The following is a 19,108-nucleotide window of genomic DNA, read 5'->3' as shown; positions in this document are numbered from 1 at the left end:
AACGTTTTGGAACGTTTGGCGCACGTTAAAGGCTAAGAAGTGAAAAGGGAAAGAGTGGGCTTGTGGGAGAAGAGACGTACATGAGGAGCTTTTGAATGATTTGTGGATCAGCATGAAATGGTTTTTGCTAAGCTTTTCAGCACCGATACAAGCTAATGTGTAGTAAAAACAACAACTCATTTTGCAAAAGTGCTTTGTTATAAAATGCAAAGCGTTCACACGGAGACGTCATTCGAAAACAAACCAAATCAGCAGTAAAACACTTCATAGTAGGAAGCTTGAATTAATGGCAAAATATAACAGTATAAAGGCGAACAAAAATTCATAGCAGTGCTACGATCCAAACCACCAGCTCTATACTACAACCGTAACCGATGCATTACCCTTCAATTTTCGTTGGCCGATGGCGATTGGTGTATCCGTTCGATCTAGTTGCATGTTGTGTGGGTGAGGGCATAGAAAAATTTATAACATCATTTACTTTGCTTTGAATAATTTTTGGGGCAGGATTTTAAAAAATTGGAAATAGATGTGGAATGGAAAGGAAAAACTCTTGTTTGGAAAGTTGATGAATTGAAGGATGATTGAAGTAAACTTTTTTTTATATTCACAAACTAAAATTGTTTACGCGAAAATTATTTTTAATTAATCCAACTTCAAATTAATTTATTTAACAAAAAAAAACTATTATGGTGACACAGAAATGGAGGCGCCTTGTACTTCACTTTAATATGAGCAAAACTTTAATATGCGTTTATATTTATATTGGTTTTATTAAATATAACATTACCCATTTTTATAATTGCTACATTTTTAACATTCTGTACACAGTAACTGGGACGTTAATCAACTTTCCAGAACAATCACTAGGGTAGGAGTTTGAGTTTCGAAGAGTTTTGTTTCCATTTCTCTATAGGAAGAAAATTAGCTCATCTGCAGCTACTTACGGAACGGTTTGTGTCTGCTGCTGTGGAGCGCTCTGTCTGATCGTGTTTTCAATGTTGCTATCCGAGTACAGTCCGATCGGTGAGTTGAACTGCTTGTGAACGACCTGTGAAGAAGGTTTGTTTGATAATTTAATTAACTAAACAATCTGAATGGTTTACATCTGCATGGAAGGTAGGTAAACGAAGAGGTAAAACAAAAAAAAACAAAAAAAACGAAGAAGTTGTAAGCGGTGAGAAAAGAAACGTAAAACGAAACAAACAGAAAGAAAACACAAACAAACGCGTTGTACGCGTTGATGTAATGTAAACATAAAGAAAACAGATAAATCAGCACAACAACAAAAAGAAAAAAAAAACACATGATCAAACAGAACAGAAATCGTAAAGAAAGGTAGAAAAACGGTGAGTAAAAACTGAAACATAATAATGTGTGGAGAGCAGTTCAATTACTCTTTTCATATCGATAGACAACGAAGCAGAGAAACAAAAACAAAAAGGGTGGAAAAGGGATCCTTCATGTAAGGTAAAGTAGATAAAATAGTAGTTGTATCAAGTAGATGCAGAAGTACCGCCACCTAGGAAGTTTAGAAGTAAAAAGCGAAAATTTGAAACCCATTTAAAATCCAATCCAGCAGCAAGTACGAATACGTACAGCACAGACAAATCACACAAACACATAATTCACACAAACAGGTTCAATTAAAAAAGAAAGCGAAAGAGAAGTGCACAAATTGTAGACAAGCACCTTCGGACCGGTCGGTGGCTCTTCGCCAATCACTCGATGAATCACAGTTTCAGCGAGCTGCATGTATGCGTTCGATCGATGGGGAAGATGAGATTTTGTTTGTAGTAGACATTTAATAAGTGTGTTTTGTTTTGTATTTTTTTTATCATCACAGAATTAACAGAATAAAGAGAAAAAAAAAACAAGTAACAATTTGTTTGATTTGTTTAATTCATTCGCCAACAAAAGGGCGTTCGTGTGGGTGCATTGCGATGGTTGGGTGATAACATAACGCATATGAACGACATGACGAAAAGAGAAAAGGGAAGAACAGAAACAATTAAGACACGAGTCCATCCGTTTGGTAAATGCGTTCTGAAGAGTCAGGGTAGATGAAAAGGACGGTTTTTTTGGTGATAAATATTCATTCCATATTTTGCCGGTATCGTTTCACTGAAAGCGAATTTATTATATGAATTCGTAGCAAACAAAAACACAAAACCTAAACGACATTCCGGCTCCTCGTGACAAATACTTTCTAAGGAGAATATTTCAGATGGAGAAAACCACTAAATATATTAATAATTGATATTGTTGTGTGTGCGTGTGTATAAATAAACATTCCGCAAGATGTGATTGGGTGTCTGCTAAACGAAGCAGATTTTTGGAGTGAAAACTACATGACAAGATGATGCAACGGATGTGTAATTGTATTGGGCAGGAGAGGGCAAGCCGTCCGGGGATGGCGGACATCCGCCCGCTGGGTATCAGCTCGATTTTAACGCCAGTACTGCTGTACCTTCTGTTTCATCAGTGTGTCTGTGTAGTCATGTGCTGGCGGGGCACGCATGGCCGGGTTCGGGTGGTGTCTAAGGTACGACTCTGTCGGGAGCGTATCCTTCTTCGGTACTTTCGCACCGGGCAGGACAAGTGGCGTGGTACGGTACGGCTGGAATGAGGGAAACCGAGAGAGAGAGAGAGAAAGAGAAAAAAACACACGCAAACGGTTTAGCAAACACAACAAAAAACAAAACAACTTTTATGATATGTATAAGGAATGTGAATACAAGTGTGTTACAAGTGTGTTTGAAATGTTTAAAATATTTTAATTTTTTTTTGGAAAAAGGATATATTTTTAAATTAATAAAAGACAGCTTTTTCCCCCTACTTTCAGGCGCATTAGCGTTAAAGGTAAAATATATTTAAATTCTTAATATAAAATAACTTCTTTTTAATATTTATTGCAAAAAGTTTTTGTAACTAATGTTCAGTTGCTATGCTAACAAACCAAAAAAAAAAGGATATAAAATATTATTTTCAATTGTGTTATCGAAAACACTTTTCGTAACAACAAAGGACAAAAATAAAAAACTTAATTAAATCCTCGTGTAAATTGTCGTAACGGACAATTTGCTCTGTAATGAATTCCACATGGCTTTGCCGTTACGCTCGTGTGCCATCACCTGATCGTATTCAGTGTTGGTGAAAACGGTTCGTTTCGCATAGCCGAAATGCCGAAAGGCAAACAAAATATTCTTGCCATTCGCAAATACCTAGCACCCGGTGGTGTTTTGTCCCGAAAAAAAAGGGAAAGTTCTGCTTCGTAAACAACGTTGTTGTGAAAAATAAACTCTGATCGGTTGTGGGCATTACCTTCAAACTCGTGCCAACAATAAACAGAAAGCACAACGCATATTACGCGATCACAATTCTAGCGTTGCTTGTGTGTGTGTGTGTTTAATATTCTGTACAAAAAGGCGGTTTAATCAAAGCAAATGGATCGTACCTAGCAAGCAAACCAAACGTGCTTGATCGAAGGTACAAAAAACAAACAAGAATTTAAAAAGAGTAGAAAGTGAGAAAAATAAAACATCCTTGAATGTACGTGTGGTGTGACCGTTGAAGGTTTTGCCCTTAAGAAAATGAATGAAAAGTATTTTTAGGCAATGTAGTTTATGTCGCGTGTCCATGCAACCGCTGGCAACAGAGCGTATGACCTCGAGCAGGATTTAAGTTTTCTCGAAAAATCTATGTCAATGTCAGCGGCATGGCGCGGTAATGTGGACAAAAATGTGAGCCTTATGAACTTAGGGTAATCATAATAAATTATAATTTTTTTCGCCTTGAATTACAGGTCAAACATGAGCGAGGTGTATCAAATTTTGATTCTTTTTCTTCAAAGGATCGCAAAGAAAATTAATTTCATATGTTTTATATTTAGATTGTAAGCATTTGAAATTGATTAATATCTTCAAATTTTCCTTTTTTTTTGTATTACACTTTGAAAACACTTTCGTTGGCAGATTTGTTACTCTGTTTAGAATATTAAAAATATTTTTTCTTAATGAAGTGTCACTTTAACATTTACAATAGTTACATAATCATTCTTACGAGCTCACATCTACATTAGCACATTTGCCCTCCAAATGGCCACCACCGTTTATATATACTTTTATTTTTTTGTTCCAGCACTCATCAGTTAACTAGTCAAGCGTTGCGTTGAAAGCCAAACGTACAAGCGAAGGAAATGTGAAGGAAAAATCTGGCAAATATTTCCCCGCCCAAAAACCGGATGGCCACTGGTCACTCGACGAGCATGGGTTCGATGCTGGAGGGCAACTGGTAGGGATCATTATTTTTAGAACATGAAACCATACCTTCACAAAGTAACAGTATCAAGAAAAAGAGAGAGAGAGAGAAGCGTTGGACGGTGCCATAGTATACAAACATCCGTACGAAATGTAGAATTGCTTTTTTTCTTCTTATGTCACTCACAACGGCACCAGTGATTTATCACCATTCGTTCTTGCGCGCAAAACTTGTTTGTAAAAACGATCCAGATAAAAAACGAACGAAGATTAGACTGGCAAAAATATTCTAGAATGTTTTTTTTTGATAAATTGCACCAGCCCAAGCGTGTGAGTGTGTGTGTTGGCGATATTTTTATTGGGCACGTTTTGAATGGATTCAATCTTTTGCTACTTGCGGCTACCATAACGATCAACAAACTCTCGAAAAAATCATTATTGGAAAAGTATTTGATTTACGATCATCCGGATTACGATCACCACGCTAGAACCCGCGCTGACCGAAGGCGTGCGTCAGCATTCACCTTGAGGGTCAAACGTTTCAATCGACAAGTTACTGAGCACGGTTTTAACTAATCTTCGATCTTGTCCGATGTTTCACAGTTGGGCTAATGATGTAGCATATCGTACGCAGCTCAGCTTCTTGTTTTAGAATTTTTGAAAAAAAAATCTCCACTCACTTGGCTGGAAAAACCTTGATCATGTATTAAAACACTTAACACCAATTGCAATAACTACACAGTTGATTAAACTCCAAATCACCCACCCATTCACACAGTGCAAAACATTTGGAAGCTTACTTGGTAATCAATTTGTGCCTCGTCGTAGTTTTCATTTCGATGCGCGAAATGAATGAACGCGGGCGAACCACGGTACTGATATGCGGCGGCCATTTTTATCGAATTTTCCGTTCGAGCGAGCAAGCAACTGGCCACTTTCGTAGAAAATAAAACCACAATCAACTATCAACTAAGCTCAGTAAAATCGAGCTGGAACCGGCACTAGGCAACGCGGAGACAGTAAGGATACGAGTCTGTACAAGTGATCAAGCGCACTAGGCAAGCAAGCAAGTTCTGATCCGTTAGTGTAGCTTTCCCGAACGCAACTGAACCGAACGTGGCTGGTCGATTCCAAATGGAAAATCTTCGACGCTCTGGCCTTACGATCAATTTGCAAGTGAGCTAGGGCAACGAAGGAGATGGCGGTAGATTTTCTTTCCTTTTCATTCTAATGGTGTTTTTCTATAAGCTAGCAAGGATCAGGACGTACAGCCGTGTGGGTGAGTGTGTGATTGTGTACGTCTTTTAGACGGTGACGTCCATTGAAATGACGATCGGATGGTGTACGATCGCTAGCTTGGCGGGTGGAGGAAGTATAGCAAGGAGAAGATAAATGTACTCCCGAAAGTAAAAGTAGACGCAAAATGGTTGATTAAAAAAAAAGAAAGAAAGATCTATTTTTTTTCGTAAGGCGCAAAATCCGACCCAACGACACGCAACTAATAATGTACGTACGCGCAGGAAAAATGCGCGCCAAGTCATGCTGCCCCGAAGTGTGGTCAAGTTTGTTTACGCATTACTTTCGAGGGGGCGGGGGGGGGGGAGTGGGGCGGGAAATGAGAGGTTTTTCACCGTGCTAGCTCTCCGTGTGTTGGAGCGAAGATGTGTAACGCTTCCGATGGAGTTGGAATTGTGGTTTACCCAGGCGATTGATCTCGATCGCCTGTCTGGTTTTTCCGCACGATTACGGCTCTGTGAACGGAAAAGAAACGAACCCCAGACCAATGCGCTTAATGGACGGACGTGAAAGGGTTGTTTATTTTGACTACAAGGGAAAACTAATGGTAAGTGTGGTATGTTTTGTCCATACATTGTAACCGTGTGTAACCGGTAATAACGAAAAGGCCCTGTTGCATAATGGTTCGGTGCTATCGGTTGTTTCGCCAGCGATCGACACAAGTTTTGACAGATCATGCCAGCCATGTTGAAAAAGTGATAATGAAGGTTATGTTGCTCACAGTTAGTAACCGATCGTTCGGATTAGTATACTTCAAAATAAAAGGTTTTTTGTAAATAAATCCAAAATTTCGGCAAATGTTTTAAAGAAGAATACGAATAAAGAAGCAGAGAAATTACCGTTAGGACAAATTTATTTCAATTATTTGTCTGTTATACGCCTTACGCCACTGTTCTGTTGAAGCAAAAAAAAAGTAAAAAAGAGTATTCTGCTCGATTTATTAATTACTAAAGATGAAAGTAACGAAACAAACAGGAGCAGCTGGTAAGATGAAGGAAAAATATTTTATTTACAAACTTCATGCGACCCAAGTGCATGGAACGGTGCCAAGGAGAGAGATCGAAGCAATATTTCAGTTTTTTTAAAGTACGATCTTTTTTGAATTGTGTTAAAAATTTCCAGCAAAGCGGCACCGAGTGAAATTCGGACATGTTGTCGTATTTTTTTTTTTTGGACCAGTTATTACTTTCGGTCAAGGAAAATAAAACCGTTTAATTACCACGTTGTCGTGCATCCTCTCGTCGTGTATAGCATTGCAAAAAAAAAACCAGAATAAGCAATCAAACATGCTCTAACATCATACGTGCTGTGACCATACGGCCACCCTGTGGTTTGAATTGTCCGAGAACGAGGACTTTTTCGCGTGACCTCATTTATTCCGAATGGTCGAGAAATTATTTTTAGTCGACCGTGTGACGAGAAGCAAACTGCGAGAGAGGCAACCGGCGTTTGTGGATGGAACGGAAACTCAAAGGGAAAGTCATCCATCGGAGTAGAGTGAGAAGCTGGCTAAAATTATCATCCTTTACCGTCCGACCACTTGCGACTTGCGTTGCGAAGGTGTGGAGAGTTTTGCCTGAACCTGAGTCTGGTGGACGAAGGTCTCGCAAAAGGGGACGCCGTGATGGCAGGGCATTGGGTTTATTGTGCCGAATGTGTCGCGTCTGGGTTGGGAATGTCGGTGATGATATGTCTAGCGTTATAGCGTTGCTACACTTTGGTGCGCCACAGGTGATTGGAGCTTGTGGTCTATAACTCTACGCAGTTAGGGCATCCCGTACACCGGACCGGGAGGTGTAGCTGGGTGTCAGCAAAAAGGGTAAGGTTAGTGTTGAAAGTTGAACTTGATACTGGGCAGTGTGATGAACGGGTGCTGACCAGCATGATGCTTCCGGTTGGGCAACGAGGGAGTTAGACATACGCTCTTATTCACATTCGGAACATTTTCCCAAACTTCTTTCGTGTATAAGAAATTGATGCAACATCGTAGCGTCAAGGGTGGTGAACATCATGGCGAGAAAAGTGCCCGGAGTGTACCACATGTTGCACGTACTACGCCCTTGACGATGTTAGTTCTCTCAGACCACTCCTTTTCCTTCCTAACGCGTGCCTTGGACTTGTGCCACTTAGTTGATTTGATGAATAGTGGACGTAGTTCGATAGGAAATGCTGCCAAAAGCCGAGGTCTCGACAAGGCAGAGCAAGATTTATTTGCCTAAGGACGCTCAAACTGATAGTTTCACTATCAGTTTCAACTACCTACAGTGTTTGCTTGTGCGGTGGCCTTGAAGGAGATGGGTCGCAGCATCAAGGTCATTACCCAAATAGACCAGTTCGTCCCTACTTGAGTAGCATGATTGAAGTTTATTTTGTTTTTTTTTTCGAGCAAAATATTAGTAAACATGTTGTTTTCATGTGGTGAAGAATAACAAAACCGTTGGTAATGGATTTACGTGCTGCTTCCGAATAGCAGCAATACGATAACATGGATGTACTGCTTATCAACGATGTTTTAATGATCATCGCAAATATCTACGTTACTTCAAATATAGCTGTTGTTTTCGTAGAATTAGATTGTTTTAAAAAGAGATGATATTTTTGTAATGTTTTGCTGTTGCGATAAAGTGAGGTGATTAAAAAAAACCCGAATATATCGTTCCTTGGAAAAGAATAAAATGTAGATTAACACTAATTGTAAGTGACGAAGTTATAGATGATTAAAAAATAAGTTTTTTAATATTAATCTTTGCGGATATTGTTGCCAATTGTATCGAATAGAGCATTTATCGCTGATTAGAATATCATAAATCCATTCTTCATTCAGCTTATACATAAGGGGAAACTCAGCTACGTTTGAGCACCCCTGCAAAAACGTTATCCGCCTGGAAGTATGCAATATGAATATTTCCATTACACTAAGCTATCAGCACGGACATATTATCGTTGCTTGAGAAAAATGGGATTGTGGATTTATTTTAAAGTTAAATGAACAAAATCCAAATTAATGTTTTCTTTGCTAAATTTGTTGTTAGAAGAGAATTATTTCTTGATGAACTAGGATATTTTTTGTATACGATTGTTTCAAATCGTAAGGAACTTTACTCGCCTTACGATGCCGAAAAGTACTCTCTGGAGCAGCTTGTACGTATTTTTATTTTTAATAAGTTATTTGGAATTATTTATTTCAATCCCTTCAAATTTGTTTCGCTTATCATTCTGTTCTTAACATGTGAGTTAAAGAACAAAAACTGTAGGCAAAATTATTCGTTACAAATTGCCGACGGTTTACACATTTTCCAAAACGCGAGATAAATTTAATAAATCTAAACTTTTAGAGCAATGCCGCAAGTGGATTCGGCGTAACTGTTCCTCTTCGTTACTTTCCACCATTCACGATTGTGGAGTGAGTATTTCGAAGATGTAGCGCTCGGTCTAAATATTCCGTGCCCGTACATCCCGCCTCAAAACCGGTGGGTATGAGAGTGAAGTGTTTTGCTTCGCCAAAAGATTTGCCGAAGAAAATGCTAAGCAGCACTTGGCGTTTATTTGACGCACTTCGGTAGCAATAATGTATGTGAAAATAATTAGTTTTAGCTGTAGCGTACAGCGGCATACTATGAGTTTGGGCTGGTAAATCCTTCGTTAATGAAATACTAAGAACTGAAGCTTAAGCGGGAAAACACACACACACATACACTGGCAGAAAGTTTGCCCAGCGCTTGAGATTGTGTGTTTGGAATGGGGTCGATATTTTATGAACAGCAGGGCTTAGTCGCGAACCCTGCAGCTACAGACGCGAATAGTTTTATGAGTGAAAAATTCCTCCGCCAAACCATACTTTGCTGTAAGATGCTGTAAGAATCTTAGCCCCAAGTGCATGTTATGTACGTGAAAAAGTTGCACTGCTAAATTACTTTCCCTCTATAATAAGCCGCGTGTCTCGGTTTCTCCTCACTACAAGGTTCTTTTGACGCAAAACGGGGTCTCATTGGAAGCCACCATTTTATATCAACTCCCTGTGCTTATTAGTCAAGGAAAACATCACTCGATGCATGCATTAGAGGATGCTGGAAAGGGGTTTTTCTCCCTAATGTATTATCTAGTGGCATATACGCCGAAAGATGACGCGAAGAAAAAGGGGACGTTAATGTGTCGCAGGTTGACAATTGCTCGCAATACAGATGAGCGTGCGCGCGCGCGCATACGCACGCGATGAGGTTAGGAGGCACGAGCCACAAGCATATTGTGCGTGTGTATGTATGTGTCCTTTGGTCCCGGGTTTTCTTCTCTATCAGGATGAGCCTGTTAAAACTCATCTCGCAAAGAAGCTGCAGCAGATAGCAAAAAGGGTCTTTTCTAGCTCTAGCTGATGCGTGACGTGAAGGGGTTTTTCCTAGCCAAAAAAAAAGAAGGGTTCGTACGCTTCACCAACACTCATCTTCAGATTGTCACTTATAACAGCCGGCGAAGAAGTAAGACGCTTGCGAGCATTTTAATGTGTACCAGCGCCCCAAGAGAGCGCCTTTTCTTTCGCTGCGGCAAAATGTGAAGGACGTCAAGTATGTTTTTCCCCGTGCCAGAGCTTCCTAACCAAAGGGGGTGGGGGGAGGGTCGGCTAGGAGAAAATTTAATTTATTCATGAAAGCATCCTCATCCTAGCAGCCATCGAGCGGAGGAAAGCGAGAATCTCGACCGAAGCAACCTGTTCCGTTACCGCACACCGCACGAAGATGTTGCTATAGGTGACGTTCGGCTGTCTTGTGCAGTGAAGCGGTGTGCGCCAGGGTTTGACAGGCGGCGCGAAACAAGTGGCAGCGGAATCTTTTGGGCGCGAATTGGGCGCGAAAGCCCCGTTGGAAACAATTCTGCCGGGAGTGGAAAATGGCGCACGGGGTGTGGGTTTCATATTAAGATGGATCCTCAAGCACAAACTTCGGAATGGCAAATGCCAGTGGCAAAGTTGTGCTCGTGTGCCGTTAAGGCAGGCGGCGGCGGCGGTGCGGCCAGCAAAGGGAGTAAAAGTAATTTAAAATTTTCCAAAAGATTCGCGAACCACCACCCATCATCCTCACCCACGGTTGTGTCGGTTGTAGTGGTGAGCGTTGTTGTTGTGTTGTGTGAAGAAGGCTTCAAGTCGAAGGTAGGTGGAGCTTTGTTACATGCAATGAAAGGAAGGTTTTTGTCTCGATCGATCGATAGTGCTTCTGGATTGTGATGTGTATAAAATAGAGGAATTTTTCTTTTGTATCATAAAAATTATATTGAGTTCCATACTCCAATTTTTGGAGTTTATTATATAGGATTATTTAATTTTTTGAAGGTTTACTATTTCCTTATGATAAGTTTTTGTGAATTTTCATTACAAGAGATTTATGTTAGTATTTCTTTTCAAGATAGCACTTCATTTTTATGACTTTTGAAAGAAAATTAAAATAATTACAATAACAAGAGTATTATTACCATGAGATTATTTTATCACAGAATTTAGAGTTAAACAATTGATTAATTTTTTGATACCGTAAAAAACCGAATTACAGTTCATTATTTATAGGGGTTTATAGTTGATTCACTAAAAGTAGTAATTGTTAAATTAATGTACAGCAAAAAAAACACATTCTACTACAATTTACATCCGACTTTGATACTCCAAAACCAATCTTTTTTTCATTAATTTTGTACTTACACTTCTGCTTCTTTCAATTATTCGAATATCGAATGTGTGGTTGATTCGAATAAGTTATTTAAATTATTTTATAATAAATTCAAATGAGTATCTTTATATAAAAAGATATTTTAGATGTACCATGCTTGAATTAACAATAATTTTAAACTATTTTTGTTAGTTAAATAAAATAAACTATGTCCACTAAAACTACAGGTTTGAACCATTATCAGTACCATTTGTAGTGGTCAAACAGCAACGAGAAAAATGGGAGATTTGTTTTTCGAAAGCATTGGCATTTTGGGACGAATGTTAATCGATGGTGACTTACCTGATTAGTGATCGCTTCGTTGGCATCGTTCAGACCGGTCGGCGTCGGTGGTGGGTACGGCTGCTTGGGCAGATGGTACGCTCCAGTTTCATCCACTCCGGGAAACACGGTGTGCGGCAACGTTTCAACTGGACGCTCCAGTGCGGCCGCATACGACTGCGGACCATGTGGCAAAGACGAGGCAACGCTACTCCGAGAACCAAAAAAAATAAAAAAAATCAAAGCGTAGGTAGCAATAAGAAATCTAAATTTTCCCAGAAGGATTTTGTTTGCGTCCTACCTCGGCAAGAACTGGGAAGGATCCGGTGGTGGGAAATTCTGATGTAGCTGTGGTTTGGCCGGCTGTACCGGTTCCGCGTACGGTTGGTAAGGTTGCGCAAAGGTGGCCGGCGTTAACGGTGCCACCGGATTGCCATTGATCGGATGGGCACTCTGGTGCAGTGCTACCTTGTCATCGCGGCGCACAGTTACCTTGATCTGGTTGCCAGCATTACGGAACAGGTTCTGCGCATCGATGTGCGTAAGGTCCCGCGCATCGTACTGGTCGATTTTGGTAATCACATCACCACGTAGCAGCTCCGGCTGGGCTGGAGTGTTGACCTGTACCTAGAAGGGGAAAACAATAGAAAAAAGCAAAGGGTTTTAGTTTCTTTGGTATCCTTTGACGCTTGTAAAACGTCCCGAAGACGTTGTCCTTTTTTCCCACCGAAACCGGACATCGTACGACATAAACCGGCTTCTTTCGGGGATTATTCGATCGGTCAGCGGAAATGTAACCACCGATAAGATGATTTTAATTTGGGACTGTGTCATCATTGTTGTTTCGGTAAACTGGATTCGATAACAGGATTTTATGGAACACCTTGAATGGGCCCATTCCCGGTTGATTGGAAGCAAAATTTGAGGGGAAAGTTTTGGTTTGGACATTTGAAAGGAGTACTTAAGTTAAAATAATCGTGAGAATATTTACCGGTTCTGTGAGAATCTGTTTGTCGGTAATGAAATTCAGTTTAAAACACACCTTCGCGTATTTTAAGGAGTTTCAGTATAACTAAAGAAGGGAAAACTTCTTCTAGCAAATCGTAAAGATTTTTGCAATTTAAAATGTAAATTTCAAATGCTTTCAAATAAATCTGCGCGCCTCGAGTTTTTGCTTCAGTCGAATATGGTTCACTCGTCATTTAACTTTATTATTAAAGGATTGAATACCTATTTAAATGGCACATGAACTTCACATACAAATCTAAAAAAATCTCAAATTTCTAAATCTCGTGCAGCGCTTAAGTAGGAAAAAGATTGAATGTAATCAAATATTTACATAGTTGTAAATAGTTTGTATAGTTTAAATCAGTAAAATTTGGCTTTAATTTAAACCATAATTAATTTTGCCATAATTGCCAACACCCGTCATGTCCACCCTCAAAAGTATGCAATGATTACATAGACAAGGTTTTATAAGCTTAAAATCGCATTGTTTAATTGGCTCAATAGATAGACTTGGAGCCGAAACATTTTAAAACACTGCAATGTATTTTACAAATGTAATTAAAAATTGCGTATTTATTTAAGTTTTAAAAGACTTTTTTATTAATCAAACCCAAACGAAATGAAACAACTCTTTAATATTTAAAAATGTATTAAAAAAATTAAATCATAAATAGCAAAACTATGTTTTAAATTCGTATTTCTTGTAGTATAAAATCATATTACGTACAGGATTGTCATGGCTGACATAACTAACAGTAAGTGTAAATAGAATTAAATCATAGTCAGAAATACTGTAACTAATAAATAATTAATAACCGGGGCGGCCCGGTGGTGCATGTGATAAACGGCGCCAGTCCACACGGCCGGACCGGGTTCACATCCCATCCGGACAGTCCCCCCGTAGCAAGGACTGACTATCCGGCTACGTGGTAAAATAAGTCTAGTAAGCCAGAAATGGCCGGCGTACCTGTAAGGTCGTTAAGCCAAGAAGAATAAATAATTAAATAATCAAATAATAATATTAACTCTAAAATTTGAAACCAAAAAACAAACAAATAGACCCATTAACATAACAAAAATGTCTTAAGCATAAACGAAAAAAATGTTTAAAATATTCAAAGAAATATTAAAAAAGATCATTAAACAAAATTGATAAATAACGTACAAAACCTCATGAAAACATGGTTCTTAGCCGTCGTACCTCTTGATGGAAATCTTAACTTCAAAAATTTTTGAAACTATTGAATGTTGCAAAACATTTTCTTTTATTCATGTAGAGCGGCCTGGTCGTATTGATAAACTTTTCTATTCTGATACAGAACAAAAGGTGTCACTTTTAATTAAATCACATTTTAATTATGTTCGCTTATAGTCAAACATTTTAAACTTAATTTTTCATTACCAGCATTACATTTATTGCGCTTCAGTTTACTATCCATCCTTGTCACGACTTCCACTAATTCCACCGGATGGGATTTACCTTCATCAACGGTACAAACAACCTTTACGAGCTGTATCCTTCTGTGGCAAACCGATAACAGATAATGCTGTAATGATTTTGCCCACATCGGAACGCTTGAAAGACATCCTAAAGAGAAAGAAAGATACACGGAGAAGCGGGAAAGGGAGGGAAAGAGAGATTTTCTGTACGAAAAATATTGAACAGGATAAAAGTTTTTGTACGCGTCGGCAAACCTCCACCAGTCCCAGATACGGTACACCCCTTTGTAGACATCGCAAAAGCCCAACCCCGTTCTATTTGCCAGCACCGGTACACGGGAGTTTGGGTTGGTTCAACCCCATGTACATCGTCAACCATCGGGACCGGCCCACACGAGCGGAGGGAAACAGTTCGCTTTGTAAACATTCGGCGTACGTAAGCCAACCGAAAGACTCTACTGTAATGCTAATGAATGCCGGTTCAAAAAACCAGCCCGAACATAAAAGCCCCTGGCGGCGTCTAGAGAGGATGGACAGGAAAAATTGGGTGTGGCACCGACTACTCCATCCATTTCCCTCGGCAGGATGTCACAATCTTGAAGGGAAAAATCTCAGCATCTTTAGAATTTTCTTTTGCCCTTGCGACTTTGGCAACATTGGTTCCCATTTTATGGATTATGTTGGACAAAATTAGCTTGCTTTTGGAATGGAAAGGACATGAAAAGCGGACCCATTTTTGTCAGTTACCCTGTATCTTCTTTAGCGTACTTTAGTAATGAGACGTGAAAGCGGCACACAGCGGCGGTTGTGAGTGGGTTTTTGCGTTTACGTGTGTAAGATAGCAAAAGTTTTCCAAGCACATTCCAAACACAGCACTTTACCTTTTGTTTTTGGGTAAATATTTAAACAACTTCAAATCGGAGTTTTTGGAAAATGGAAATTCAGCGTCTGGGTTTTGCGAGTTTTGTGAATGGATGGATTTCATCAATATTGTGAAGAGAATGTGCGAATTGAGAGCATGACCTGTTTGGCCTGTTTTTTCCCATTGGCAAATCTTTGAACCAACCTCCCCACCCAGCCAAAAACTCCAAACACCAAAGAAAAAGCGATAAGAGGATCTGTGATTGAATGAGGGCCGTTCTTTCGCCGTTCGCTTGTTTCAAGAAAATCGAAACCTTTTCCACACACACACACACACATACACACACACACACACACACACACACACACACACACACACACACACACACACACACACACACACACACACACACACACACACACACACAAATACCGGCAAAACCTGGACCCGGGGTCGTGTCTGCTTCGCTTAGATTAAAATAATAAATTATCTAGAAATTTAATATAAATGAAAATCTAATTAAGATTTTCGCATTAATTAAAAATGGCTACCCAAAACCCCCCTTTCATTCCGTCGTATACGTTGGCCACATTAGAGCGAGTGGATCGGTTGCGTGTGTGTACCTTCCAGAGCGGGGGGAGGGTTTGTGGGTTTGTATCACCGTAAAAGAAAATTGGCAAACGACAAAGTTTTTACCCTTGATAAGGACAAGAAAGAAAGAAGTCGTCCTTTCTTTTCGCCAATCCTGCGCTCTTTGGGGAGGGTGTTTGAAATTCGTACCGACGTTCGGAACGGAACGGAAGTCTTGTCTTGCGAAAGTGGGTTTGGGTTTGTAATTTTCTTTTCGAAACTCTTATCTTTTTTCTACAGCGACAAAAGGTAACGTTCATGTGGGTGTGTGTGTACCGGTACTTGCTGTGGAGTAAAGGCATTTATATGGGGGATGGTAGAATACTTTGAACATAAATTATAATACAAATGGCAATGCATACAGCCATCTTGTGCAAACGTGCTGGAGCCGATTTCTCCTTCTATGGTGGTCTGAAGCCGAAGAAAAAGGTGCCGACGAAAAAGGGGCTAAGTTTTCTTAGCAATAGGAGTTTTTGGCTGTATGGTCACAAAAAAGCGAAGGGTTGGGCGTATCACAAGTTCACTATCTTGCACATCGAAATAAAACGTAAAAAGGATTTCTGGTGGGAAGGATAAAGTTTTCCTTATGCATAAATTAGCACCGAGAAGGAAATTAGATAAGGGAATTGCAGCGATGTGAGTGCGTGCGTGGTACTATGTGTGTGATGACAGTTTTTTACGACAAGGTGCAATCGTAAGAAATCTTAATTTGAGTTCTTTGGTAGTGCTAGTGCTTTTGTTAAAATGTGTCGGATGGAATGTGCTTGGTTGAAGAAATTTTAATGCAAGACTGAAGCTTGAAAACAGAACAACACGTTAGGAAATTTGTGATGTATTAACGAAACGAGAGAGTATAATTGGAAAGTGGAGATTTTTTAACCAAATTTTTAATAAGAAATGAGAAATGAGAATGAGAATGATTAATGAGAAAGACGTTGATAACTAAACCGATAAGACCGGTATAAACGATTGCTTTAAAGAGGTTCATCCAGCAATTCAAAACCAAAAAGCTTTTGATGAGTAAGTGAGTTATTTTCCCCCAACTAATCATACAAAAGTGACCACAAATGACAACAATACAACAATAGTAATTCTAGAAATAATCAAGCAATCATTTATAGAAATAATGTACAAGTTTTTCGTTATGCAAACATAACATTGTCTTATATTTTTAAGTCATACGGCCTGGCCGTCTTGTGATTTCATTCCTTTTTTTTATTCTTTTATGTTTCATTCTTTTCTATTGTTGAGTTATTATGTTTATTCTTTTTTCTCGTTTCATTCATTTTCCTCTGTTTTATTTATCAAATTTGCATCATTGCTTCTTTTGTACACTTTTGTTTCTTTACTTTGCTTGTTAGGTTGATTCAGATTCGGAAATTAGGATGAATTTCCGACCTTAATGAATGACTCGAAATCTCTATTCTAAAAAATTAATTAATTCTCATACTTTCATGAATCCTCACAAATTTGAGGCGGCTTAGATTATGTATGTTTTCTTATGTTGTTGAACAGCAATAAGTCTTGGTCTGCCATTTTTGGCCATGCTGAAGCATCCCGTCTGAAGCCAAAGACTTTATATCTTAATCTCTAAAATCACAATTCCTTAGAGATTTAAGGTTTTATGAGGATTAATAGATAATTGAGCTTTCATGAAACAGTGAGTATTTATGAATTTACAAGGATTCATGAATTTATCGAGAGATTTATTTTCACTATAGATTCATACAAATGACAAATGACATTAAGCACAACACTAGTTTGAATCAGCTGTAAAATTTCATAAAATGCAATTGGGTCATTCGTTACTTTTCTTAAACATAATAGTTGTTTTAAAGCAATAAATAATTGAATATTCTATTCCAATAGCAATTTTAGTCTGCACCTTAACATGCACTTTCCCATCTGCCATTGAAACCGGCAAATGAATTATTAAACTCCTTACATATTCATCTCTTAATACCGACTTCCCTGTTTCATAACCCGCAATAATACATAGCTTCAGTGATAATTGAAAAAAGAGTAAATTTTATTTAAAAAAAATATCTTACTTAAAGTATTTTTTTCCATTAGGACGGCCAGGTCATATGACCTGTTCAAAGTACCTGATGTTTCGAAAAAAATGTTTTATCACGTCTCGTTTCCTTTAACAATCTTCACCACTAAGCAACAACATCCCACTGACAGCTTCTTCAACCCAAATCTTCGTTGATGTCAATTTTAATTGGCTAACCTAGTTATTAGTGAGGCGATAAAATTTAAACAGATTGTGACGGCGTTGGCATGTTTTCGGTGAGGCATAGCTAAATCCTCAAGGATTGTAACGACGAGCTAAGCAGTTTTTACGTCATTTTCGAACACATTTTGAAACTTTTCGGAAACGGTCTGTATGCAAGTGTGAAGGTTAATCAACACGAGCTGCAGGATTGATCGTTGCAGTAGTCTGTTCCAACATGCAACCACCAAAACCATACTGAGGATGTGGAATTTACATTTAAATATTGCAAATGAAATAAATAGCAAAAACATTTTTTTCGCCCACTTACACCGCGAACGTGGGCAAATTAATAATCATTTCTCATCAGCTCGTTAGAAGAGTGCGATTTTGTGAGGCAGAAGGATGGTAAAAAATAAACCGTCAAATTAAAAGAAGTAGCTACAATTTGTTTCATATTGACGCACCATTTGTCATTCGCGGATGTGGACGCGGGGTTAGCGTTCGAACAGGGTCACGAACCAATATGTGCGAAACAAGTGCGCGCCGTTCTGTTGTTGATGGTTCAGTGAACGAAACTTTGTTGGTGTGGTTATTTATTTTTTCTTGGCATTTGGCACGAGATGCACGAGTCACCGTCATAGGTACTGGTCGGAAGTAGGTAATGGTCGGAAGTGATGCACACGCTCATGCGTGGTATCGTTGCCGGATCGTTGCGAGTGATAGAGAAATCTTAAACGTGTGCCAAGAATGCGGTTCGCTTGCTATGCGTCACGGCCGTTTCCTCGCTCGGGGTGTCGGCGGAAGTGAACCATCTTAGAGGCTCGTGAGGAGCGTGAAAGGGAAAAAGGTGGAAAGAAATGGGAGGTTCATCGTAGCAAAGAAAACAAACCAGCGAAATTGTGTTCTGACTGAATTTCAATAGTTTAGAAGCTCAAAAATATTGCTTTTTATATAAACTTTTGTTCTGATTTATAATCGATGTTCAAGTGCTCTTTTCTACATAATTTTAATTTTTATTATTATTAATTTTGATTCTTTTTAATTCCTTTGTTATCTATTTTAATCTTTTCAAAGACATTATTCTCTCAACTCATGTTGTATCTTGTTTAAATAAAATTTGTTGAGTAAAAAAGACTTAAACAGGGGATATTCAAATATTTGAAGTATAATGTTTTAATCATTTCCATAAGGAGCGATACGGATGTTAAAAAATGCGTTTTGAACATTTTATGCGTTTTATGATTGATATTAATTTTATCTGTTATAAAGTATAAACTGTTATACAAAAATAATTCAACTGTAATAATTGAAAAATATTGCACTAAAACCCTGTCTCCCTCATATGATTATTAATCGATTTAAATATTCTTCTATTTTGCCGTTGATCGCTTAAATACAAGGTTTTTCATGTGTTTTTGAAATA

The 19,108-nt window shown here is 38.7% G+C and overlaps 1 protein-coding gene across 7 annotated transcripts in view; it reads right to left on the bottom strand.

Annotated features, from left to right (window-relative positions):
* LOC125771111 (PDZ and LIM domain protein 3) overlaps positions 1 to 19,108 on the bottom strand; it is a 34,795-nt gene that overhangs the window by 5,045 nt on the left and 10,642 nt on the right. For 3 of the 7 annotated variants that reach the window (XM_049441379.1, XM_049441378.1, XM_049441376.1), the window contains 6 exons: positions 11,829 to 12,154; positions 11,549 to 11,735; positions 2,471 to 2,620; positions 1,693 to 1,749; positions 948 to 1,051; positions 384 to 428 (listed from right to left, as the gene is read on the bottom strand). In XM_049441379.1, coding sequence (XP_049297336.1) covers positions 384 to 428; positions 948 to 1,051; positions 1,693 to 1,749; positions 2,471 to 2,620; positions 11,549 to 11,735; positions 11,829 to 12,154 — 869 coding nt within the window. The remainder of the gene's footprint in view (positions 1 to 383; positions 429 to 947; positions 1,052 to 1,692; positions 1,750 to 2,470; positions 2,621 to 11,548; positions 11,736 to 11,828; positions 12,155 to 19,108) is intronic. The other 4 variants (XM_049441380.1, XM_049441382.1, XM_049441381.1 and 1 more) reach the window with 4 other exon arrangements.

This window comes from Anopheles funestus, chromosome 3RL, assembly GCF_943734845.2.
Source record: "Anopheles funestus chromosome 3RL, idAnoFuneDA-416_04, whole genome shotgun sequence".
Classification (NCBI taxonomy): domain Eukaryota; kingdom Metazoa; phylum Arthropoda; class Insecta; order Diptera; family Culicidae; genus Anopheles; species Anopheles funestus.
Note: the sequence above shows the minus strand (reverse complement) of the source record. Positions and strands in the feature narration are given on the sequence as shown.